This window comes from Falco punctatus, assembly GCF_963210335.1.
Source record: "Falco punctatus genome assembly, chromosome: 5".
Taxonomy (NCBI): domain Eukaryota; kingdom Metazoa; phylum Chordata; class Aves; order Falconiformes; family Falconidae; genus Falco; species Falco punctatus.
Window position 1 is genome coordinate 11,946,169 of NC_137584.1, and position 26,320 is coordinate 11,972,488.

General features: G+C 40.1%; 1 protein-coding gene across 2 annotated transcripts in view; it reads right to left on the bottom strand.

Moving 5' to 3' along the window:
* Nucleotides 1-122: 122 nt before the first annotated feature.
* Nucleotides 123-26,320, bottom strand: part of KCNQ5 (potassium voltage-gated channel subfamily Q member 5) — a 301,863-nt gene continuing 275,665 nt past the window's right edge. For both annotated transcript variants that reach the window (XM_080388769.1, XM_080388768.1), the window contains 4 exons: nucleotides 15,102-15,210; nucleotides 7,111-7,242; nucleotides 6,078-6,204; nucleotides 123-5,678 (listed from right to left, as the gene is read on the bottom strand). In XM_080388769.1, coding sequence (XP_080244895.1) covers nucleotides 4,737-5,678; nucleotides 6,078-6,204; nucleotides 7,111-7,242; nucleotides 15,102-15,210 — 1,310 coding nt within the window. In that variant the 3' untranslated portion in view covers nucleotides 123-4,736. The remainder of the gene's footprint in view (nucleotides 5,679-6,077; nucleotides 6,205-7,110; nucleotides 7,243-15,101; nucleotides 15,211-26,320) is intronic.

A 26,320-nucleotide genomic window follows, 5' to 3' on the forward strand; every position in this document is an offset into this window, starting at 1 on the left:
ATTTAATAAAAAATTACGAAACTTCAAATGGAAAACAATGAGCGATTTAAATTTTTTTCTTGCCTGATATGCACTCACACCATACAATCTTTCTTGTAAGGAAAGAACCCCAGTAAGCGTGGTACTTTTCAAATTATTTTTATTAACAACAATATGGATTCAACTTTGTCAAGAAGTTACAATTAACATTTTAATGTACTGGCTAACGTTGCAGTGTCAGTGGAAGCAGCCTTTGTGCCTTCTAAGTCTGTTATGAAACTGTCTTTTTATCTTTCAAAGAAGTCAAAAATGCTTCCAGTAGCAGATGATATTGGGTATGTCTGGAATTGTCCTATGTGTGGCCACAGCTGAATGAATGGCCACATTTGCATCCAGATGAATGAACAGGAAAATATTACATGCTTCCACTGACGCTGCAGGGGACAAATCTTATTTGAAAAATCAATTAACCTTTTTAGATAGTGACAGCACTTTGTGTGATGTGGTAATCCATTTGAATTAAGTCAGTTAACACACTTGGAAAAAAAAAAAAAGTGAAGCAGAAATATCTGGGCAAATTCTTTTCTAACCTGTATTTCATTCAAACCTAATGAATCCAAAAGGATTGCACGACATATGAGTCAGGGTAAAAGTTGGCCCAGAGAGGCAAGTTCATTCCTGGTATAGGTGGGTTCAGCTCCTTTAAGGTCAGTGGAACTGAGCCTGATTATCCCAATGGAGGCTGAACTTCACCCAGCTGGGCAGTGAATTCATTGAAGTCAGAGAAGCCATCCAAGGATGAATTTAGCCTCAGGTGTTTAAACCCTTTTTTCGTTCCTTTGCTATTATATTTTCTTTTCCTGCTTACTCCACTTTTCTGATTGTTCTCCTTTTCTGTGTGCTTTTTAAAAATGTCCCTTCTTCCCTTTTTACATCAATACTTTGTGCGTTATTTTTCATATAGTCAATGTGACACGGGTAAATTCAGCTAAATATTAGTTTCCTCAGGAAATAACTGGAATATTACCATTTTCACTTTAAACAGATGCCCAACAAATTAAGGATTTGAATCTGAGTTCCTGATTCAAGAAAAATTCTTGAATTCCATAGAATGAATGAATTCCATAGAATTTTTGCTTGAGTAAGGATTGCAGGTCCCAATCCAAAAATAGTACTGTACATCAGATGTTCTACTATACATCAGCAATTCAGTATGATTTATCACAAAAGAGCAGGTGAATTACTCATCACCATACTATGAGAGCAGTCATTCTAAGTAGGATTATCTCAAAAACATATGGAACAACCGTGGGCACTGTGAATAAAAGTGTATGATCTTTGCAATCTTGAACCCTAGGCTAAACCACCATATTCATATTTAAATAAAAAGTATAGATCATATAAGCCAGGAGCAATTACAAATTTTTATACAAATAATAATCATCAAAACTATTCTTTTCACTTCTCTTTTCAATCAGATACAAGAAACACGCTGATCAGAAAACAGTTATTTGGATAAGGCATAATTCCTGAAGCTCTTACTTAAGATCAAATTCTCTCTTCAACAATCCCCAAATGGATTGTAAATCAAAACAAAAGTTGTCTTGTCCCTACTCATAAACAACTCTTATTATCTGTCATGAACTGGACTTTATAAGCAGCTCAAGACAAGAATTGAAAAGCCAGACAGGTCCTTCTTTTGTGAAACTGATGAATGACTGTCAGTCATGACACTGTCTTTTAAAAAGCGAGTGTAGAAACAGGAAACTTCTCATGAGGAAATATGAGCAAAGCTTATAAAAATCCAAACAAACAATTCTTCCTCTCCAGATTTTCATATATTCACTACTCTTTCTATTTTCTAAGAATATTATGTTAAAAAATTCCTATGTGATAAGACTTGCAGCTACAAAAATAATAATGGTGAGCACAAAAGAAAAAAATCAGGATTTTAAACCATAATTTGAAAAGATACAATCTTCTGGATTTATTAGTACTTTGTAAAGACATTAACATTTTCATACATAATTTATAGAACTCATTCTTTTGTGCACAAAATTGTATTAAATAAATTAACTTAAAGTTAGAAGGACTCAAGCATGTCATTTAAGGCAAAAATACCAAGTTTCCGTGAGATAAATTATCAGCAAAACCCAAGGCCCTGTGTCTGTGTGGCATCGGTACAGGCAGGGCTCAGTTCTCCCACTGATGCCTTCCGGGCTCAGTGGGGCTGCAAAACCATCTGCTCGTGCAGATGAAGGTGGAAGAGTGGTGTCCAATTCATGATGCCTTGATTTTTCGATCTCGTCAAGAAGGGGAAGGGAGTTTCATTGCTGACACACAGTTGCCATGTGCCGGATCTCTTGCTCCTTGACCGAACCTAAGTGCAGGTTTACACTTAGGTCAGCAGGAGGGTTCATGTGAAAGGCAAGAAAGGCACCAACAGTTAGGAAAAAGAAAGAAAAGCCTAAAACCAGCTTGTACATTTTTAAATATTGGATAGTACTTCAAACCTACAGATCTGTCTGATAAACCACAGACATTCAAATAAGTTAAGAGTTAAATGAACTGAGATGTAGAAAAATCCCTATTTATCCTCACAAAATTACTGTTGTAATCAGGCTTTAGTATGATCAGACTGCACATGAAAGAAAACAGGAAAGGCTGAATGTGGTAAATTATATGGCAAATCAGTGGTGAGGAAATTGTGCTTCAAGGTGTCTTTCAGGATTTAACAGCTGAAGTTTGCTCCGGTGTAAGCCATGGAACACAGTGTACCATCCGTGGACCCCATATAATGACACAATATATACACTCTACAGTTTGCATGTACTTTCACATAATAAGTTTGTCATGTAACATCCAGGAATACTTCTGTAAAGGAAATACGGAAGCAGAAATTGTAATGGTTTCATAGTAAACAGATCAAGTCCTTCACAATACAATCTACAGCATTTAGCCATGGTTAAGACTGGAGTGATGTTGATGTACAGAGTAAGTTCCCAGCAGGTCTGGGCCTCGAGAGAACACTGCCCTGAGTGAGCTGGCACTGGCACCCCTGTACATTCGGTGTTCCTGCTGCTAGAGGGAAGCTGAGCCCAAATCGGGTTGTCTACAAGCCTGTGGTGCAGGTGGGATATAGATCAGGGGAGGCAACACACAGAGACCTCGTTCAGCTGGGAAGAGCAAAAGCCTGTTTAGGCTCTGCAAGGGATCTCCCAGTGGCAAAGCCTTGCTGGGGATGTGCAGATAGTCACTAACGCTGCTCCTGCATCTCAGCAGAAGTGAAGTGTAGGTTAGGATGAGAAAAAACAGAGGATGTATCAAGCAGGAATACTTGGTCTCATGTAGGCTTTAAATTTGGAAACTCGGGTATTAGGAGGAAGGAGTCTGAAGGTTCTTTCTTGGAAAGTTCACAAGAAATGACAGCAGGTGGGACACAGTGTTGAGCTATAAGGGTGCAAACGCTTTCCCCTCTCTCCTCCTCCCCTTTTATTTAAAAACCAACCAACCAAAAAAACCTCATCTGCAGGTTTGTTTTTTGTTTTTTTTTTTTTTCAGTTAAGGTGGTCTTCCCCATTTCTATTTCCATTTCTGGTTGCCTACATGGCCCTTTTTTTTTTTTTTTTTTTGAAATAGCACTCCATATCTGTGACTGACAGGCTGGATTAAAAAAAAATACAGCTTTTTGCCTCTTTACCTTCCTTGTTTTATTTTCTGGGATCATTTCCCTTCCTGCACATCTAAATCCGTATTTTTTTTTTTCTTCATTGATTGTGTTATCTTTCTTCCCTGTGCTGTCCTTTTTAGTTTGTATTTCAGTTCCTCGTTTTCCCTCCTTTCCCAGCCTTATGAAGTAAGTGCTGTCATGGTATCACGTTGGGACTGCACAGAAAATTGCCAAAATTTCCACAGAAGGAAATAGTCTTCTACAATAAAGGCAGCACCTGCTTCCTCCCCTCACCTACTGCTGCCAAAATGTTTCAGATTCACATGATAGCTCCTCAATGAGACTGGAAGGAGAGAGTCCCCTGAATTTTTACTGCAGTCACCCAGGTTATCCACTTCTGAGGCCAGCCCCAATCCTCAAAATACAAACTTTTCATAGTAAAATAATGTTCTTGTTATAAAGAACAACACGATAGTGGTGTGTCAGATACTTTTGCCACAGCACTAAATCACCAAAAATCGGATGGATATGAACGTACTTTTCAAAGTTAAAAATAACTGACTACTGATGAGCTAATGTGTGTATCTTGCAACTGGCAGCCATTTCTAATCCCATATTACTGGTTTCCTTGGTACCTTGCTAGCAGCTGTAGATAATTTTTTGTTGTAAACATAAACTATCATCTAAATCAGGACATTATACATATATATTTATTTATTTAATTAGTTCAGAAGCAAAGTGCTTTAACCCTTACGATTTTTACTTCTGCCCTGTAGAAACGGCACTAGGTCTAAATGCTCAGATTTTTGCTTTTTGATACATCCTGCAGCATTAGCTTTGTAGGCAACTCATTATTTAAACCTACTGTACTACACGAAAGGCCGTACTGTAGGTGTAAATTTGAATGTTAGCCGTCACTTAAACATGCATTTTCATGCAACTAGGAGATATGGGCTCATTCAACTGCTTTGCAGATTCATCCTGATTTTCGTGATTTTATCTTATTAAAAAGGCTTTGAAAACAGTTCATGCTATGATATGTATGACTAGAGGAATGACCCAGCCAATGAAGAAAGCCCACAAGCTGTTATTTAAGTTTGACATGGAGCAGATTGAGTGCTTCTGTACCGTCCCCTGGCTTGCAGATGCTTTGAGATGATCTTGATATTCCAGTCCTTAGAGAGTCAGCAGAGAGAGTTGTTTCCACTAACGGGCGCGAGATGGCTTCAGTAGTCTCTGCTCCTGCCTCTGTCTCCAACTCTTCATCAGTTATAAATAATTTTGACTCCCTCCATTTGGAGTATACGTCTTGGCTACCTCTGGAACTGCTGGAGTCACTGCCAGCAATCTGTACATTCAGTTCTTCTGTTGATTGTATAAGGTTTTGTACAGATAAAGATTTTCCTAAATCCATTTGCACCACAGGTTTAACAGAGAGCAGAGGTTCCCCTTCTGTATCCAGACTTTTTCTCCATGTGAGATCCTTTGACGTAGTGGACTGTGCAACTTGTCCGTTATCTTTTGATGCAACAAGGCAAGCGGTGACATCAGAAATATTTTCCTGTGTGGTTACAGGAATAATATGAACGGGCTCAGGCCTATTGATATGCTTCATTGATGAGAAAGGTGGTATTTGTAATGTTGTTGGAGTTGCTGGCTTAGTTGCCTGGTTTATTTGGTTTGATGTATTATTAACTGTTGCAGGTCCATCATTTGGCACTTGCGTTGCTTGACTATGCATAGCTGGACTAAAAGCATAGTAAGCCTGAGTGCTGAATTCATTTGGTGTCAGTATAAGCTGCAGGCCACGAGGCAGATTGGCACTAGCTGATCTGGATACACATCCACTGATTTGTGCAGAATTAGACAAATCTTTGCTGTCTGATGGACTCTGATAATCAGAAGTCTGCTCACACTCAAAAGCTGGCATTTGAAATGAAGCCAAAGTGAGTGCAGATGCCGATCCTTTTCGTAAAACTTGTTGATAAATATCTAATAGACAGTCCAGTTTTGATTCAATGGATTGTACCTAGAGGAGAAGAGTAAAAGTTTGACGTTAATACCAAATACTAACTTAAAATATTTGGAACCCAAGCAAAGGGAAAATGTGACTACTGAAGAGAAGAATGGAAGGAGCTTGGTATACATTATTGACCTTTGAAAAATGACAAAAGCCATGTAAAGTTTTCATAAGCAGAATGATAAAAGGAAAAAAAATTAATAACCTGCAATTTTTCCTTACTTTTTTGTTCACGGAAGACAGTTAAGGTAGTGTGATTCATACAAATTTTATTTCAACATGTAAACGAAGGGGGCTTTAGAAGAAAAAAAAGTAAAAATTACCTGTTCAGCCTTGGAAAGTGGCAATAAAATACACAGAAGGCATGAGCAACAAAGCAAGATAAGGTGACACAGAAAATCACTCTACCTGTTTCTCTACCTTGACTACGCGCCCTAACATACTGAGGTCGTCAGTTGTCTCATTCTCTGCAGGATTCTTTTCTCTACTTCTTTTATCCGCTGTGATTTGTCCTTTCCCAAGAATTTGGTCAACGCTGTAAGAGAAATCAAAAGTTGCCGTGATTCCTGAAATCGGTGATGATATGGAACTATTCACTATATCCATACATTAAACATTTAAATCACAGTACTTCAGAAAAGCACTTGAGAAAGAAAAAACCCTTGATTTTATTAACTAAGAAGAAGAAAGAAAAGAGTTATTTTTTAGCATTTGAGACTGCTTTTCTTTTCCATTGGCAGGAACTGGGAGCCGGTACTTCGCCATCATCTGGGAGATCCAGGGCTAGACTTGCTGAGAGGGGGAGCAAGGAGGTGGCCTCTCCAGCAGCCTGATACTGTGGAGGAACAGACATACCAGTGTCACCCTCAGCTCTCCCATCCTAACAGCAGCAGCGAGTCCGGGGAAAGCTGTCAGTTTGAAGCAGGCATCTCAGCCCTGATGCTGGTAATGATACACATGATGCCATGTCGTGGTTTTTTGGTTGTTTTTTTTTTTTTTTTTTTTTTTTAACATGATAACTGCTGGGAGTTGAGAACATAAAATCTACGTAAATGCTACATTACCGGTAGTTCCCAATTTCTTTTACACGAAAAAAGGAAGTCTGGGGTGGGAGAAAGGCAGTTCTTAATGTTGACTTCATCCTTTTGGCAACCACCTGACTAAATTCCTTGTTTATGAATGGACTTTACAGATACAGGGTTACGTTTTCTATTGTTTAGACTACTGTTTTCTGGGGATAATTTAGATACATGGGTTTTTGTTTGGTTTTACCCACAGTGTAATTTCTGGCTTAGCTGTGTTCATGGAAGGAGAGGCTGGGCTGAAGCATGGATGACAATTGTACCCAAATGTAATACGGAAATGTGAAACGTTACCAATATTCATTATGCAGTGAATGACATAAGATGCTTATGCAGAGCAGAAATTATTCTTTCCTTACCGTGACTGAAGACTCTTAATCCTGCATAACATGTCTAGATGACCTGCTGAATACTGCTCAATGACATCTTTGACATCATATGGACGAAGTGTTTCCTTAAACTTTCTCTTTGCAACATGAAATTTCATAATTCTGTGGGGAAAAAGCATTTCACAGATTAATCTTCAACAGTTGTGAAACAATACAATATACACTGACGAAAGTTTGCAGCTAATTTTTATATGGAAGATATTTTCAATCCAGCTTGTGCAAGTGAACTTTTCCTTTTACAGAATTGTTTTTATAACTAAAAATACGTAGGTACAAAGGCGTAGGTACAAATGCATTGTAGCTATCCCTTTGAATTGTTAATACAAGAGAAAACAGGTAACACTATTTTGAAGAGGGCAGAGCATGCCTGGCTTTTTTATAGTAGGTGCCTGATATGAAAGGTACTGAAGCTTAACTTAAACCTGGGGTTAGTCCCACTGACTTGAGCGGGATAGTTTGTAAGCTACATTTGTGCTTAAGCTACTTCTGTTCTTGTTAGAGGAAAGATTTCTCTAACGAATCAATTACACAAACAAACAATAGTATTCTTTTTCCAGTGCTTTTTTAAGTTTCCATTTTGTAAAAAAAATGAAATTTATGCACTCAATTCCTTTTTAATTTAGTTTTTTATTTGTAATTATCATTCATGCCTAAGTGTTTTTGAGTTATTTTGCTGACTTCAGATCAAACTTTGAAGGCTACTTAAGTCTTTGTGTTTGTCCCATATTGAACTATATGGGAATTATTGTTTAATTAGCATTTGTGATTTTTTCCTTTGACTTTTACTGCAGAACAGTAAGTATCAGATAACAGTAAACATTCAAAATTGATGAATGGTGTATGTTTTTTATGTCAGACTTGTACAAGTTTCTGTCATGCTTATGGGATGTCCACAGAGTAATTCTTCTTCGAATGAAAAGGTTTATATTAAATTGCAAGTTTTAAATAATAGAATTGACAAATTTGGAAAGTAAATGACAGTGAGCTGATTTTCCAGGTCAGCTGTGAAAACCTGCAGCTCTCCTTGGTTTACATGAGAACGGCAGAAGAGAGAACCATGCAGGCAGTAGGAGAGAAACCGAGGGATCAGGTGTGTTGGCCATTCTGGTCTGTGTTATAGAGCTTATGGAGCCCCATTAGGGCCAAATTGCTGATATTTGCTATCTATTGCAATTAAAAAAGCAGAGACGGTAAATTGGTATCCTATTCCAAATGCCAATATTTCATGCTAATATATTCCCTCTTTGTTTACTGTGATATGTACTTAGCAGCTGTAAGACAATGAATTACAACTAAACCCAAAACATGGCTCTCGTTCTGTGATAAAAATAGTAAAATTAGTAATGTTTTAGTGGAATTTAGGAAAACTATACTTTGTATAGTTAAGACAGACGTCATGGTAATAGCTACGTGGAGTCAGATTAATAGTATATCGTGATCCTCTACCTGTTTCTGTATCATACATAAATGTTCTTCCAAATAATATCAGCCTTTTCCCACAGTGCTTAGGTTGTTGATATTTCCCATTCTGGTAACTTCCAGATAAAAATGAGGTTGCTTGTCACTGGCATAGAGCTGTACCTATGATTCTGATTATAGAAATTAAAAATGGAATAGGTCTGTTAAGAGTAGTTCATCACCTTGACAGTTCAGGACCTCCATTGCAGTTTTAAATATGTCAGATGATGCACTTTCCTCTTTTCTATTGTCAGCTGGTTCTACAGGTTTAGGGATTTTGGCATCTTTTGTAATCTGAAGGCCTCTGAACCTGGGATGCAATTTTTTTTTTCTTTTAGCTGTCAAATGATGCCAAGATGTTCTGTTCATAATAGTCTGACAGCACAGACAATCTCCTGAAATCCAGTTCTTTAGTCAGGTTACAGAGAATACATGATGTAGCTGACATACAAGAAAGTATTCTTTTGTTATTATTCTCTGTTTTGGTGGTCACAAATTTTTACTTCATGCTCTTGATAAAGTAAAAAGATGACACTCTATTAGAAAAGCAGAGCCAGAGGATTAGTAGCATATTTGAAGACAGCTGAATTTACCACAACTGGGTGATTTTACAAGCAAAGAGACAGAAAACTAATTTTTATTAACAGCCATAGAAGCTTCTTAATCAGTGTGCACAAAAGTCTTCATTACTGCTTTCCAGCTTTGTAACAGGTTTTTTGCTTATCAAGGCAGTTTGTTCCTAATGTTCAGAAGTCAAACACAGAATCGAAAGCATCATGGCTGTATCAGTGAGGTGTAGCTGTACTAGTTCTGGTTTAGATATTAGCTCATGTGATGCCATCAATTAAATTCAGCAGGGTTTGGAACAGACTTCTATTGCTTAATTTTTGCTTCAAATATGTAAAATTTTCCATAAACTGTGCAAAAATCTGAAAGGTTATAAAACACCGGCATTTTAAAAGATTGCAAGTTAATTATGAAACAGAAAACCTGACTTCTTTCAGTGATGGAGCCTAGCAACTGCTTTGCAGTTATGAAATTTGGTTGATTCTTCATAGTTATTTACTGTCAATTTTAAAAACTAAATTGGCTTTCCACTTGTTGAAATAACTATGTAATTGAACTTGATAGGCTTGAACACCCATCTGAAAGATTATTACAACTATATAGAGCATATTCAAAAATCGTGAACAAAAAAGCCTTCGAGCTTCCTTCATTCATGCGTCTAGAATAAAGAGCTGTCTATTCTGGTGTGTCGCTGTGGGATAAAAACGAAGGGTCCGGTTAAGCGGGCACAAGTGGGTAGTCTACCTGTACCAAAAGAGGGAAAACGAGCACGAAATTATTCATACCCCAAATATCTGAAGCACCAGCCCTTGACACGAACGGGAGGAACGGGGCAACCAGCTACAGCTCGGGCTGTCTCTTCTGGCTGTACCACGAGGGGGCAAACACGGCTCGTGGGAAACGCGGCCGCTGCCGGTACTGCCCAAACGGCAGCGATGGAAAGTCAGAATTTACCCGAAAGAACGAAACCGTGTAGTCCCCCCTGACTTTTTGAAACGTTATTTATACTTTTAAGTCGCTGTGTGCCCTGTAGCGAGGTGGTATTTTGTAACTCAAATCTAACGTGATAGATGATGCGCTGTTCTAAGCCTACTCAAATGCCAAGTGTGACAATTTTCTGGTGAGAATTAACCATAAAAAGTAGCCTATTTCAATGATGCATCCAGAGGAGAGCAGAAAAAAAAGTCTAGTGCTGAATTAGACCAATATATCAAAGTGCTTTGTCTATAGTTGATGTCTAAACCACAGGTCCCATTAATCTTCACGTGCCCTGACAATCTGTAGAAAGCTGCAGGTCCAGTACTAATTTTGTCTTACTGACCCGTAGCAGCCAAAAGACGCATCCATTTCATTTACCTCTTGTCAAATGCAGGATCAGCACTGATCTAGAACGACAGTGTTTTCTGAATATTCATGTTGCATCTCTTTCCTGGCATTTGTTGCATTTTAATTTCCATTTGTGTTGCCCCTTCTGCTGTTAGAAGCTATTCTGCTTGTCATTAATACACTTTACTGCGACCGGCACCGAGTCAGAATACCTTTAATACTCTGTGCATCCCTGTCATACTGTTATTTTTGTAAACCTCTATCCTGTCAGTCTTGTCGCTATCTCAGGAAGAAATGGAGCTGCATTCTCCTGAGATTCAGATAAACTCATATATGGTTACTGACTTGAATATTAAAAGACAGGTAGGTTGTTTTACCTATAGCTAGATGAAATGACCACAGTTTGTTTGCTCATTTTACTGCATCAGGAAAGCAGGTGCACACCAATCTAGTTGTGCTGGTTCCTCTCTATCTCTCTACCTTTACTTTGCCAAATAACCCTTCAAATAACTGCAACGTGCAGCAGAGACCAGGACCCGATACAGACAGGACAACAAACAAAGGTGGTTGAGAGATGGTTCCACTACAGGTGGCGTGAGCGGGTCAATATTGTCCCCTCTCTCAAATCTTGGCCTGGACCAACCCACCCCCTAGGAGCCAGAGACAGCATCTTCTCCCAGACACACTGCTGTTGTAGGCAAAGACACATCTGAGAGCCTTGGCCTATACTCTGAAGATCATGTGGGCAGAAAATACACAATGTGTTGGGATTTAAAAGAAATAGACGATTCTGAAACGCTACCATTGAACAAATTCACAATGGCTGCTAAAAATACATTTTATAGGTGTAGCAGAAACATTTCAAAGACTGAACACAAATGGTAAATTATATTTTCCTTATTTTGGCTACTAAATATGTATGACTATTCAACTAAGTAGCTTATCAGCTCAAGAATTCTCAAGTTTCATTACATTTAGCTACATTTATTATTATTATTATTATTTCTTACTAACAACAAATGAAAACATATCTATGCAATCACTGGAGTTAAAGAGAGAAAAGGCCTTTTAGGTCAGGAAGTTCATCTTCCTGCCACTGCAGCTATTTCCTATTGCTTATTTATTTATGCTTCTCAAATCTAATTTTATATTCCATAAATAGTGAAATAATTCCATCATTTCCATGGTGGAGAGTATTACAGCATTTAGTGTCTCTCGCTATGAAAAATTATCAGAGATATCGTAATATATGGAAACAAGGTATCCTCGTCTTCTTTTTAGTCTCTTTTATATACATTCATCCCTGTGAACTAACAGAGCTAGATAATGCAATGTTTTTTGTTAGTCTCCAGGAACTCTACAGGATATTAATGGCTTTTTGTTCATGACAAGACTAGGGCTGGTTGAGTAGTGCTACCAAAGCTGCTGGCCCAAAGGCTCCACGTACTGCTAGCAAGAACTGCTTTGTGCACTGCTCTGATCCCAGCCAGAGGCTGCAGAGGAGCAGGATGGATCCTGGCCGGGTCCAAGGCGTGCTGTGGAGCACACATTTCACCACGCTGCCCATCTGTTCCTTGCTCACCCAACACTGTGCAAATGCATCAAGCAGCTTCCCTACTGCCTCAGTTCGTCTTTCCTGACAGAGGGTTTGTAGTAAGGGGGAGTGGAGGGAGCAGCACAAGAGATGGGATGTGGAACACTCAGCTTGGGGGACTTTGAGAGGAGGCTGACAGCTCAACATGTTACCGGTCAGGTCTGCCCAGTGGGTCTTCAGTAGGACTGGTTCAGAGTCCTACTTTTGGAAAGGGTCAATACGTTAAGGACTTTTCCAGGAAAAGCCTATTTTCTCCATCTCCTCTTTTAACCATTTCAAAATTAAAGTTTAGGGTTTTGTTTGTTTAAAATCAAAAAGTTGTTTTGAAGAATAAAGTAGTCCTGGGAAAGATGTAGGTAAGCAAGGTCAAAACTGAAGCAGTACACTTTGAAGTTTCCAAAACGAAAGATTATAAATAAACCAATCTTTGTCTTGGCTATTTCAAGGCTGTCCAACCTGAGAGTAACCAGCACATTCTAGGCTCCTTTCCCATACACATCCCCAGTTCTTTCTGATTCCAAAACTGAGAGAGGCCCTACCTCTGTAAACCCACAGGCATGAATTAATTTTGCTAGTTCCACTTTTTCCTCCAAACAAAAGGACCATTTGTATCACTGTAAATCAAATCGTACCCAGCTCTAAGCAGGAAAAAAATAATTACTCTCCCTTATTGCAGTTTTTCAAGGTGATATAGCCAGAATGGATTAAACCATGTGTGCTTATATTTGGGGTCTTTTCATAGTATCTCATGAAGCTATGCAAGTACCTTCTGTCTTCATCTGCTCCTGTATACCAGCATGAAAGGAAAAACAACCTCCCCCCTCCCCCATTCCCCCTGTAATTCAAAGCTGTTGCTAAAAACAAACTTCAAAATGAGGCACAAAGTTTCCATATAGGCAGATGTTATCATCTTGAAATTCTACAGTTACTATATAGTGTCTCAGATCCTTCTTCAGATGTTTGCATAGATCCCGGTGTAGTCAGGTAACAGATACTCTGAATAATCAGAAAGAGGAGTATCAGCTACCCGATGAACTGAATTATCAGTCTCTTGATTTTGAGAGATGAAGGTATAGCATTTAACATGGCATATTACTGCTTTACAGATCTCAAACGAAGGTGTTTCTGAAGCAAGATTTATGTGCCGTTTGTAATCTAGTGAAACATTAATATTTGCAAGGAGAGATGGGAGAGATGCATGGCTAATTGATAGCAAGTGGAGATTCGTATTCTCAACCTCAGTCGTGAAATGAGTTGGTTTTTGGTAAGCCAAGTGTGCAGAGAAAAAGTTGGAGGTAATCTAAAAAGTTGATTCATCAGTTAAATAGTGCATGTCCGAAACATCGAACTGTTGCAGCTTTGCTGTTCTGATTAGAACATTTCTGTGGATGGCGCTGTAGAAGTTTGCTAACCACGTCCTTCACATTTGGTTACTTTCCATTTGAGCTGGTAATTACCAAGAGAACCAAGCAAAGATGCAGGTGATGCATTGAACAACCCAGTGATGCCTTTGAAAACAAGCTCCATTAATTTAGTATTGAAATGTCAAGATGATCTTAAGGAATTTGGACAGTATTAAGAATGAGATGACCATTGATACCACTTGCCAGTGCAGTGGCAAGGTGCACTTTTCCAGCCAGTCTGTTTAAAACGGAACATCACAGACAAGGATCTCTGGCACCAGAGCCAACAGACTATGCTGATTGTTCCTAATTTGAGCATTTTCCATTTGAAGGAACAGGCCTGCCTTTTAGGTGGTTGTCCGCTGTGTAGAAAGATTTCTGTCACCTGCTGAAACATTGCTGGCAAGAGGGGGTTCTTGGCGGTGACATCTGAGTTGCCAGTTGCAGTAGCTGTGGACACAGACCTGGTGTCTGACATGTCCTGTGAGGTCATTTCCAGGCTGGTTGGAAAAATGGTTGAACAGAAATCTGCAAGTGATCTGTCAAGCTGTCTGCACTAGTAGAAAGGTATTAGAAACAGGCTTACTCGCCATCTGTCTGCATTGGCAACTGGTGGAAAAAGGGGAAGGAAATACAAGTAGCCCATAGGTTATCACTGTACAAAATTATTTGATGAAGAGCTTGAGCCCTTTCTTCCCACAGTGCTGAGAAAACTCAGGCAAGAATCTCCCTGCAGGAAAACATCATCTTGCCATAGGGTTTTGTAGAAAGTCCCTGTGGCTCCTGCCTGCAAGAAGGACAGGGGGCACTGATGTGACTGTGATGCAGAGCCAGTGGGGTGACCCGCAGCAATAACCTCGGGTTTGCTTCAGCAGAGACGGAATGCGTGGCCTCTCCTTGCTTGCCGATGGACCCTTTATGGTGGGGATCCTGCCTGTCAGGGTTTGCACTTAAAAATGAAATTCAGGACAGTGAAGAGCCCTGACAGTCTCAGTAGGATGAATGCGAAGTTTAAGCTTTCAAAATAGGTAATTCTATAAGTTTTGATGGAGTTTGATACTTTCTTGGAAAAGAATGAGACTATTAGTTTGAAATTATTTGGGTTATATTTAGTTCAACGGATAGTGGTAGGCAAGGCTTTGCACAATTGAATGACTGTCATTATTCTGCTGTTACCAGAAGAAAGTTGCAGTAAAAAGCCACATGACAGGAATATGGAAGTACAATAAACCCCTAAACTTAGAAAGGAAATAACTTTTCCAGGCAAGACTATACACGTTCAGTAAAACTACATCAAACTGGATTACAGTATTTTTGATTACAGGAAATATAGTGGAAAGCAGCATTCATGATGCTCTCTCTTTTCTGAGTCAAATTATGTAACATTTTTAGACATTGAGAAACCAATAACAGAACAGGTAAAATATTTTTACTTTTAACTTAACTAAAATACTGATGGAAAGGAATCATAAATAAATTACATTAGCATTAGTTATGTAAAAAATATAGCCATGTACTAAGTTCAACTACCATTTTATTAATTGACATGCAGTTAATTAGAATCTTAATTAAAGAAACCTCAAATATTTATACACTCAGTATTTTTTACTCACCTGATTGCTCTGATGACAGTTTTAAGAGCAGGGGTGAGATCTTCTACTGACACATCACACTGGCACCCTTTATCATCATAAACATCATCTGTTCCAAGACTGGTGTCAGCTGCAAAATACAAGAGCAGACTAAACAAGCAGCATTTAAAAATCTCTTCCTTAGTGTTTTCTAACGGCCTGCACAATGGTTTGGAAAAATAAGGACTATAAATCAAATGAGACAGAGCTTCATCAGTTTACGAACTCTATCATGCACTTGTGTGTGTCTATGCTTGTGTCATAAAAGGCCTGGGTAATCCCCAGTGTAAATAGTAAAAGTTAGAAAGGAAAAAGGTCCTGTTATTTTTCAAACAAATTAATAGTTGAGTACCAGTATGTCTGCTCCTCATGTCTCACTGTTTTTCATCACATTCTCTGTCTTAAAAGGAAAGTAGTGAGCTAACAGATGTAATGGCAGAATCAAAAGATGCTGAAGTTATATTCTTTTTTTTTACCACTATGGATCAGCCTGACACTGAAGACAAAGGAGAAGATCCATTTCATTTAATGAGGAGGCTGTGGAATGATCCAATGCTTTATTACAGGTGAAGATAAACAAAGTACCTTTTTACCAGCAATAAACAGAGGATGACATCCATCATGGATCAACTGCCATTTTAAACCTCAGAGCCATGTAGATATTGCAGTTTTCCTTTGTAACAGGAGCTTAAGCCAAGTTACTGTATTTATTTGCCTGAAAAAAATACATCCTCTACCCTTTCCTAACACCACCTCTGCAGAGTTACCATTTGAGAATTAGCTAGAAAACTCAGGAGTGCGCAGTGTACCTCAATGCACAAAGAAAACGGGGACTGATGCATGACCAAGAAGGTTTACAAACTTAAAATGTGCCGGAATGGGAACAAAGCAAGGAGGGCAGAGTCAGTGGATGCCTGTACATCATATATGTCTTGAAGGCACGTGAAGTACAGGAAAACTCTTGAAGGTAGGTGTTTTTTCCTCCTAAACCATCTTTCTTCAACTGCATAAAGTCCAGATGACTACTAGGTGAAGAATTTCATCCAAGGTTTGTGTATTTCAACATTCAAGTGTCTCTGCTTCATGAGGAAGAGAGTGTGAAACAGAAGAGTGACATGAAATAGAGAAAAAAGGGTGGGATTCAGTAACTCTCAGTAACGGAGATTTCTTCCCAGCCCTATGTTCCTGCCTACATTCATGCTGTTATTTAAAACACAGGCTTAGTCATCCAGAAACACTGCAAGCAAACCATTTCAGAGGCTCCTATTATAAGCAGATTTGAAGCACAATCAGACACAAATGATTGCAGGACATTTTTTGCAAGATCCTTTTTCAGAAAGACAGTATATAAAAGATGAAAAATATTCTTTGCCCGTCAGAAGTGCCTGGAAATTTCATGGTACCTTTTACATCTAATAGGAATTCTATCTTGGCATAAACAGCATTTTACAAGGCTGCATCTTCAGGAACTGGTATTCCTGCATTGTTGTCTTCACAGAGTTGATATTTGGCCATGATAATTTATTTTGATGACTCTGGCTACTTCATTACCCTCGAGAATATAGTTTCTTTTTTGACTGCTGCTGAACTGGTACGCTTATGAGGAACATCTCCTGTAGCTTTGAAGAGCAGGAGATTTTATCTTTGACAGATCAGCTTCATACAGGAAGAAAGATGGTTTATAGCCAAGTTAATAATATTTAAGTACATATGAAATAATAAATGCAACCTTAAAAAAGAAGTTTTATACTGTAAAAGTGAATTTTTTATACAAAACTGAAATTTCCTCTTCCATGTTATTACTGTAAGTCATGCCTACAGTGATGACAAAAGCGCTTTTTTCTCACACTCTTTCATGAGCTTTCATGACTTGGCTTATCTTACTGGTGAAATATATATTTCTCTCCATCTATCTTGCCTAACTAACATTTGGATGCCTGCCCAGAAATGCAATTAGCTGAAGTAAACTATGTTATTAGTTTGATAGGTATATACACTACCTACCCCCCTCCCCCCCCCCAAAAAAAAAAAAAAAAAAAAAGTGCTAAGTATTCCACAACACTAACTTTCCAGGTGTCATCCCTGATCAACCTCGCCAGTTACTTCTCCCAGAGCTGAAATCTCCCAGCTCATTTCTAAATGCCATACTAAACCCAAAGCTTTTTATGCTGCTGGTATTTCCAGTGGCTCTCTAAGGTTTGAATCTACTCAGTTATGCCAGTGGAAATTAGGAATAATTCTGCTAAGGGCACAAGAGCTACAACCCAGTGAAACAAGAGACTCCAACTTGAAAGTTTAAAATAAACATGTTTCTGAATGGTTGTCTCACTGATACGGTTCTGGGTCCTTTGCCAAGTACAGTGTCACTAATAAAAAGGCTTCCTTAACACAGTATATCTTTGCAGAACTGTTTTGAGAACAGTGTGATACAATTGTGGTATTCCATGTTGCTTACATGTGGATAAAAAGATCAGCAAAATCTTTAGACAGATGCTGAAAAATTCTTCTAAATTTAAGCCAGCTTTAAGAAGAGCTACCGCTCCTAATAGATCACTTTCTTTTTTTCCTTTCTAATATTCCCACTGACATGAATTTCCTTCTTTATGGCAGGCACTCAGTACCACATCTCAATAAAACTTGTGAAAAGCCAGAAACCTTGTTTGATTCATATGGGAAACATTCCTGTTTCTTTAGAATACTGAGCCGACTTGGGAAAAAGTTTGGGAGATGCAGAGTAACAATTTGGAAAAAAAAATCCACACTGAAATCAAAGTTCACATTCTGATGAGTCTTTCCAGTGGAAGCTCATGTTGTGTACGACATAGTTACGAGGTGAGATGTACTTGTACCGCTTCCGTCCCTCTCGAGTTTATCCTTGAGGTCGGGGCTGCGTTGGGGTCACTTTGGCTGCTCTGGCAGCTCCAGCATGTTAAAACCCGGGCCAGTTCCCAGGCAGGGCTAAGCCATGGCCCCTGGCAAGCCTCACTCCAAGCTCCTGCCTGTTCCCAGAGGGAGCCCTCCCCGTCACTAACGGGGCAGCTAGACCCCGTGGTGCTAGCTGATGCTTAGCTCTGCACACATCTGCTTCGTCCTTCCCCGTACCCTTTGTCCATGTCTCCTGCTCTGCTGAGGTGGCTGTGCACGGTCCAAGTGGGCTCCACAAGGAACCTTAGGCAGCAGCTGCTCTGCATGAACTTGGCCGCTCGGCTAGGCCTTCCTAGGGTTAGCACGGGTTGTTCTTTCTCTCCAGGAGCCTCTACCACCAGCTAAACAGGCCTTTCAAGTCTGTTGCTTGGGCAGGTCACAAATCCGGTCTCAACGATGGCCAAAGTGGTTTTTAATACCGATTTAGACATACCCCTGCAAATCTCTGTAAGAAGGGGTGTCAGGCAGTCTGACAATCCAGGAACAATTCCCCTTTTCTAATACCAGCATCTTTACAATTCAGGATGTATTTTAGAATCATAAAATCATAGAGTTGTTTAGGTTGGAAAAAACTTTTAAGATCAGCAGGTCGAATCGCTAACCCAGCACTGCCAAGTCCACCACTAAACCATGTCCCTATGCACTGCATTTACACGTCTTTTAAATACATCCAGGGATGGTGACTCAACCACTTCCCTGGGCAGCCTGTTCCAATGCTTGTCAGCCCTTTCAGGGAAAATTTTCCCTAATATCTAATCTACAGCCCTTTCGATGAAGAATTTTCTCCTAATTCCCAATCTAAACCTCCCTTGGTGCAACTTGAGGCTGTTTCCCCTTGTCCGATTGCTTGTTACCTGGGAGAAAAGACTGTCACTCACCTCTCTACAACCTCTGCTTTTTATCTGTAAAATGTTTATTTTATCTGTAAAACGTTTATTCTGCTGTGGCACCTACTGTTGTCTTAGAATCTTTGACATTATTTACTTTGGGCTACATCTTGTCTTTGCCACTATTTGATTTCTTCCAATTTCTTCCTGAATAGCAGTCTTTGATTTACTCACACATCAGATCAGCACTTAACAAGAAATAAAAAAGGCATGCACAAGTCATTAAAATAATCCTGATATTTCCCTGTTTGTCACAGTATTTACGTACTCTTCATGCAAACTTCAGTCATTTATGATCACCCCAAATGAATGGGAAAAAAATTACACTGTTCTGAAACACTGCATCACCAACAAAAAAGTTACAAGTTTGAAGCTGCATTTCATATGGCTCTGTGCAGAAGTTACGCACAAGGCTTGATTTATATTTCTGTAAATAACATGTGTCCTTTCTCAGAAGTGTTTTCTGTTGTTTAATAACATGCTTTGGCATTGGGAAAACTGTGACACTGCTCTGATCACCCTCATAGCTTCATGCTTTCAATGTCAGTAACGCTCAAGTAATTGTGTTCCTGTTTAACAGAATCAAAAAGATTTTGTACTCCAATTTGTTTTCTGGGAACTGCCATACGCTAGCAACAACAATTCAGATTAAGAAGCTCATGTGCCGACACCACGAATAGTCCTGTGGAAGTGCTCCTAACGTAGCGATTGGTATGGTGATCCCAACACAGACCTTTTGACTTGCTTTTTGGAAGCCTTTGGAAGCACTTAGGTCTTACTCTGACTGTGTAGGAAGTAGTTAGGGCTGTTCATGTGGGTGATCTAAATTGTTCTGCTGAGGCTGAGTCCCCACCTTTTAGACGTGACAAAACCTAAATAGGTGCCTGAAGTTACCAGTCTGAATATGACTCTTAATGTAATAACTTAAACTGTAGATGTTACAAGCAGAGTGTTTTGTCAACTTGGTTAAAAAAGCACTGATTTGGGAAAAAAGTCTGATTGATTTTCATAGTAATGCACGACTCAAGGTAAGAAATGGATGGTGGCCTGATGGTGTGGAGTTACATCAAGCCATAGTGTATAGCCATCATTCAAAATCCAGAGTTCAGCTTGGGAACTGAAGTCCAAGCACTTCATAATGCAGCTCCGTAGCCTGCTCCAAGCGTAGAGTTGCTCTGGCTGCCCAGGGCAGGAGTGCAGGGTGCCCCACTGTGACACGCTCATCTCCAAACTCATTTTCTGTGTAAGTGGTCAGAAAGAAAACGAGTGAAGAATTCAGTGCATCTGACTTCTGGGCAAGTAAAGTTAAGACATAAATTCAAAACTTTTGGAGGGCAGGCTGTCCCTGCGGGAGGTGCCAACACAGAGCTCTGTGCCCAGGCAGCTGCTTTAGCGTTAGGCTCCAAACTGCCGTACTCTTAAACGGCTGCTGAGCTCGGATGACTGCTCTTGTTCAAGAAGCAATGCTGCCACCTTCATACTCCCATTACGCTCTTCTTTCAGCCCCTTTTGCAAGTAACGTAGAGCCTCTGTTACGCTGCTCTAGGTAGTGCCTAGGGTGCCTACGAGGTAGGTGCATTTCACTCAGCTTTACGCTGCCTTTGAAGTAACTTTCTTCACCCTGAGCATTTGCTGTGGGGAGCTAGAGATTTAGCCTATATTCTCTAAAAAATGGAGGTGCCCCGTACATATTTTATAGTATTCCGCAGATGTCATAATGCACAGAGTGTTTCACAAAATCTCAGTTACATTTTCCCCCTCAAAACTTATTCTAAGTACAAACATCTTCATGGTTCATACAATTAATGCAATTTCCCTTTATCAAAATAAAATGTACCCCAGCCTAGTGCCTTTGTTTAAATTTGTTTCATGAAACTTCTCGCCTCTTCACAAGCTGTCATTTTCCTGTTTGTTGAATCGTGAATACAAATCCACTACTCCTAGAAGTGACTTTCTTTCAAATTTTCCTTTGCTTTAAAACATAAACAAGCAGAGTCTTTCAGCGAAGAGTTCACATAAATCATTTTACTGTGATTGCTTGCTAGGCTCCATAGGAAAAGTCATCTGAAAAAAGCAACACTAATTGGGATGGAACTTAATCACACACTTAATGATAAGAACGCCCAAAGCACCCCCAAAGAGGGAAAGGCTGCAGCCCATGTTTACATGCTTTCCAGAGCAGAGGCCAGAAAAAGGAAGCCCAAGGGAGTGAATCATGTATTTATTTCTTTGATGCCTGAAAAAAACAAAAGGCTTTCTTGTCATCATGAAAGAAGGAAGAAGGCAGGACAAGTAAGTTTCCATGAACGTGCTCTTCAGGTTAGATGCTTAATACTTGTTCTAGCAAATGACACAAAAATCCCTGGGAGTACTCAGCAGTATCCATGTGGCAAAATTCGGAAACGGGGAATAAGGACGACAACATTTGAAAAAGTGGCTTACAGGGAGTTTTTATGAAATGGTTGCCACTTCCATGCTGGAAAGCAGTTTCTCATGAGAGGAAGGAAACTGGTGTCTCCTGGAAGGAGGAGCACTTCTGCATGAGCTTGCAGGAGCTCCTTTCCCTTCTGAGCCCCCACCCGGCAGGCAGCGCCTGCGAGGAGTGCAGGAGTGTTGTTCCCTTCCCTGCCATCTTCCTCCTGAAAAAGGCAAAACTTCCCAGATGGGGAAGGGAAGAGGACATCAGAACTGGAATTTGGTATCTGCAGTGCCATATGAAGCAGAATATCATAAAGAATATCCCCAACAACATTTCATATGTGAAAAGCTCAAATTTGGCCAAAATGGATGACAGGATTGATAGAAAGTTTTTTACATATTCTGGGTATAATTATCTAGTCTCCTTTCTTTGTAAGTGCAATTTTTTAAGGTCAGAAACCTAATCTATAACACGAAATATATAGAAAAATCTATAACAGAAACCTTATAATATAATGCAGGCAAGTTCCAAATATCTAAAATTCTAGCATTCCCTTCTAACAACTCTCCATTATCTTTAGTTATTATTTAACTTCACAAAAAATTTCTACACTGGCAAGATTTCATGGAACAGCTCCCACTATTTAATGAAAAAGGAGTCCTCTTCATTTTCAGTGATGATATGGAGGACCAGGAGACTTTCTAAAAACAATTCATTATATGCACAATAATTGTGCCGTTAAAATGGCTGATGTTATTATAAATAGCAGCATATTAGCCAGCAAGTTCAGATGGCCATGTGAGAACAGTAAGAAAGAAAAATACTAGGTGACTCTAAATGTGTGTTTTTCATGTATTTTTAGATACACATCTGTTATTTTATCTACACCACACACAAGAAGTTAAACCTGTAAAAGAAATTGCAGATATATAGGATAAGATCTAGAACTGTGGATGAACGAGCTAAATGTCACATCTAATTGACCGTCTCCCTGCAAGACTTGGTAGCACACGTCAGTTGACATGATGTCTGATATTCCATGAGGTCTACAGACGTCCTGTGCCCTGGGAGATTGCTAGGTCCTGTTGTTTGAAGGAGGTGGTAGCTGTGGGCAAAGGGAGAGAGGAGGATGGCAGCTTTAGATTCAGATAGCCACAGGAGCGTTCTGTATTTTAAAAAGCCATGAAGGATTTCCCCAGCAACGTTTTGTAAAAATGAAAACGTTCCTCAAACGTTTCAGATTTGGTGCCAGTGGGTTACGTGGTGGTTGGGAAGCTTTATAAGCGTGCTCCCAAAACTACCGCTTAACTCATTCGTTTATTCTTCACTGCAGATGAGGTTTTCTGAAATCCATGCAAATCATCCATCTGTGTGGTGGTCTGCTGCCGTCCCTCATGGAACTCAGCTTGCTGATCATTCACCTGTGACCACCAAGTAAGCACTTAGTCCAGCGAGCAACGGTGCACAGCAAGTTCCTCGAGATGTATCATAAAGAGAGAGACTAAATTATGGACCCATATGGTCAGGACCTTGGTTGGAATAAACTAAAATAGTGCCTTAAAACCAACGGCCTGTACTTACTTACACAAAATGATGAAGTGACTCAGAGCTTAGATCAGAATGCCAGATCTTCCTAATTAATTACAGTGACAATGGTAATAAATGAGAGCTCTATCATCAAGTTAAACAATCACAAGAAAATAAATCTCCTGTCTAGCACAAATTGATATATTGCTAATAAAATGTCATTTAGTCCCATCATCTGGGGTTTATACAAATTGAGCAGCTTTGTTTTGACATCTTACAGCTTCATTTTGAATCAGCAAATTTAAGCTAACCAAGATGTAAAAGCAACCAAACTAAGGGCCTTTGCCACATCAAGTGAACCTTATACAAGGTCAAGATGTTTGTGCTACTGAAAGGAAAATCTGTCAATTTTGCAATACATAAATCACACGGTAGTATCTGAGGACATGGGGGCTGAAATGCACAATTGCATTCTTTCCATGGCTTTTATAATATACTCTACCCTGAGGATCTTGTGCAAGTACTCTGTAGGGAATGAAAGGCTAGAGGTCGTGTGAGCGTGTAATGTTCAGGGACGGTGCAAGAAATCAAATATATCCTTAGGGATTTCTTGCTAATTAATCAAGTGAAATAAGTTTGTAATATCTCCAGTGCTGCATGCTTCTGATGTTTTATTCAAAAAGCCACACAATGTCTCTAGGTTACAATAAAGGCACAATAACTCATTTAGAGGCTTAGAAGCATGGGATGGTAGAAAAAAAATATAATAGCGCATTTTTGTCCCTCACTGAGAACTGCATCCACAACACCGTATCACTTCATTAAGCAGAAAAGCTTCTGTTCCTCAGAAATAGAGGCAAGCAGAAAAAAAACAGGGCAGGAACCGTGCCTTCACGGGAGAGATTTTGTGAGGTGAGACTCTGTGGCTGGATCTATGCTACCTACATACAACGAGGCACGGGCACGGTGTCTTAGGTAATGGCACGAGATCACCTGTACTATTTAACCACTTGCACAGACCCTGGCATGAGTTTGGTCCCTGCCAGTGGGTATTCTCATGCGCTGGGGGCTGTTCCCCACGGGCAGTTTGGCTGTGTTTTCCCTGGTTTTGGTGCAGGGACACAAGCCGTACTGCATGAGAAGACCCTGGGGCCAGAGGTCTCCCGGCTCATTTTGTGGCGCGTGGGTGGCTGTGCGCGGCTCCAAGGTCAGGCAGCACCTTCACCCATGTGACATGGCATTCCTTCAGGGGAGGCTCTTGCACAGCCCTGTAGGATTCTTCTGTCCTTTTGTGTGCTTTGTAAAGCTTCGGTATTTACGATTCTTGATTGGTGGAGATTTCCCTTTGATCTGCTTGGTCCTGAGAATTCCCTTTTAGACTGATAACTGGGATTTGAAATACAGCGTCCTGGCACCCCCGTTAATTTGCACAGGATCTCCACTTCAACAAGAGTTCTGGCAGTTGCGAGCCACATGTCACCAGAGTCTGGGCATATATTTAAAATCAGATTATGTAAGTCTTTGTTTTCAATTTCACCCTCCTGCGCTGCTGTTAAATGCTCCGGAGAGCATCTGCAGCCATGCCACCAAAGACCTCTCCAGCCATCAAAGCTCTCTCAGGTTTGGATTCCATTTGTGAATGCACATATGTAGCTGAAATAATTGCTGTTGTTGCCAGGCCCATTTTGGCAATAGCAATAAACGGTTTATAGCCAGTTTCACAGGACTGTTGCTACCCATAAAGCCATTTGTGCAACAGTTTTAGTCATACTGTTCTAAGGCTGCTATGCCAATATCCTTTTGGGAGATACCTGCGGCCAGCTTAAGTGTTTTCCTTGCTGCCAAGAAACTCTCCTGTGGTTTTAATATCCAGTGGGGAAGTGTTAGTAAAGCTTTTGTTACTGGGTAGCCTAAGAGGAAGGCTACTACATTTTCAATCATGTTAGCCTCTTAGCTGCCTCCATAAGCTCCTGTTTGGATTAGAAACCTCCCTTTACAGGCCAGTTTCTAATTGCTAATGTTTAGTTTTTCCAGCAGTCTCTGATGGTTTTGGCCCAGATTGCAACCGTGTCCTTTATTAGAACTCAGTCAGCCCTACAAAGTCACTGTGTTGACTGTCTATCTGTCTTAGATCATCCTCATATGCTAACAGTTCCTCTTCCTTTCTGAACCCTCTACTCACATATTTGCTTCTTTGCTTTATGTTTACACAGAGTACAGTGCGCCTCACCTTCATAGCGAGGTAGTTCCTCCTCTGCATGTGCTAACACTAATGCTAGTGCTAATGCTCTTTGATCATTTACAAGCCTAGATCTCATACAGCGAAAAAGAAATCAAGCAAATGTCTGAGTGTCTTCTCTTTTGGAAGGGGAAGTTCATAGTGAGAATTTAATTATTTTTTTATTAGATCACTGATGTAAAGTTTTGACACTGGACTAGGTACCCAGTTGTCACTGTCCAAAAGGCCTATTGCAAGTGTCATTTCTGCTCCCCCCAAACATGCTAGAGGTGTAAGAAGCACCAGAAGGACTGGCTGTTCAAGGGACATATTGTTTTGTGTCCAGACTTTCATCTTGAAAGGGGTGGCTTCTGGTTTGGCTTGAAGATCAGCCCACCAAAATAATAAATCCCTTGGCCGGAGAACATCTGAAGAGGAAACAGGAGGACCTGACAACAGAGAGGAATTAATGAAATGCTGCAAACACTGTATTTTCATCCAGTGAAAAACCACAAGATGTTCTAACACAAGTACATCACCTCCAGATCCCTTTCATTGAGCTATTGAACTCAGAAAGCCTATCGAACCATGAAACTGGTAACACACACACAGAGAAAAAAATCAAGGTTGGTGGTGCCTGACTTTCCCTGCAATGGGCTGGGGAAGGCAGCAGGGAGCTGCCTCTCAGCAGTGAGCGCAGCTGACAACTCTCTGATGACACCAGTCCTAGAAGTAGTTGGATGAGGTCCCAGAGTGGAAACTTGGCATTTGCCTAAAAGCTGGAGACAATGGAAGCTGTTCCTTCTGCCATGGATGAGAAATTGGTCGTATCTGTTGGCCCCAGTTCATAAGGGTGGACTAGTACCTGGAAACCACTGACCAGGAAACAGGCTGTGCTCGCCCTGAGGAGTGGGAAGATCTTTAAGAGTTTACAGACAGCAATAAACTCTGTTGTTGTTATCTCTTACCTACAGATATACCCAAGGTGCCGTTTATGCCACCTTTTCTGTGAAAGGGAGACATAAAGAGGGAACATGATCTTCTCATGCAGGTCATTGCTATTAATGACAACATGCACAGGACAAAACAGAGGACATGCTGAGGAAATGTGTCTGTGACAAATGGGCTGATGAAAAACTAAATGGATGCTTGAGTGAGGTGCAGGCTTCAGGGCTGGAGAGAAGTGAGCCGCTGATACCCCGGGAGAGTGCTCAACAAATTACTC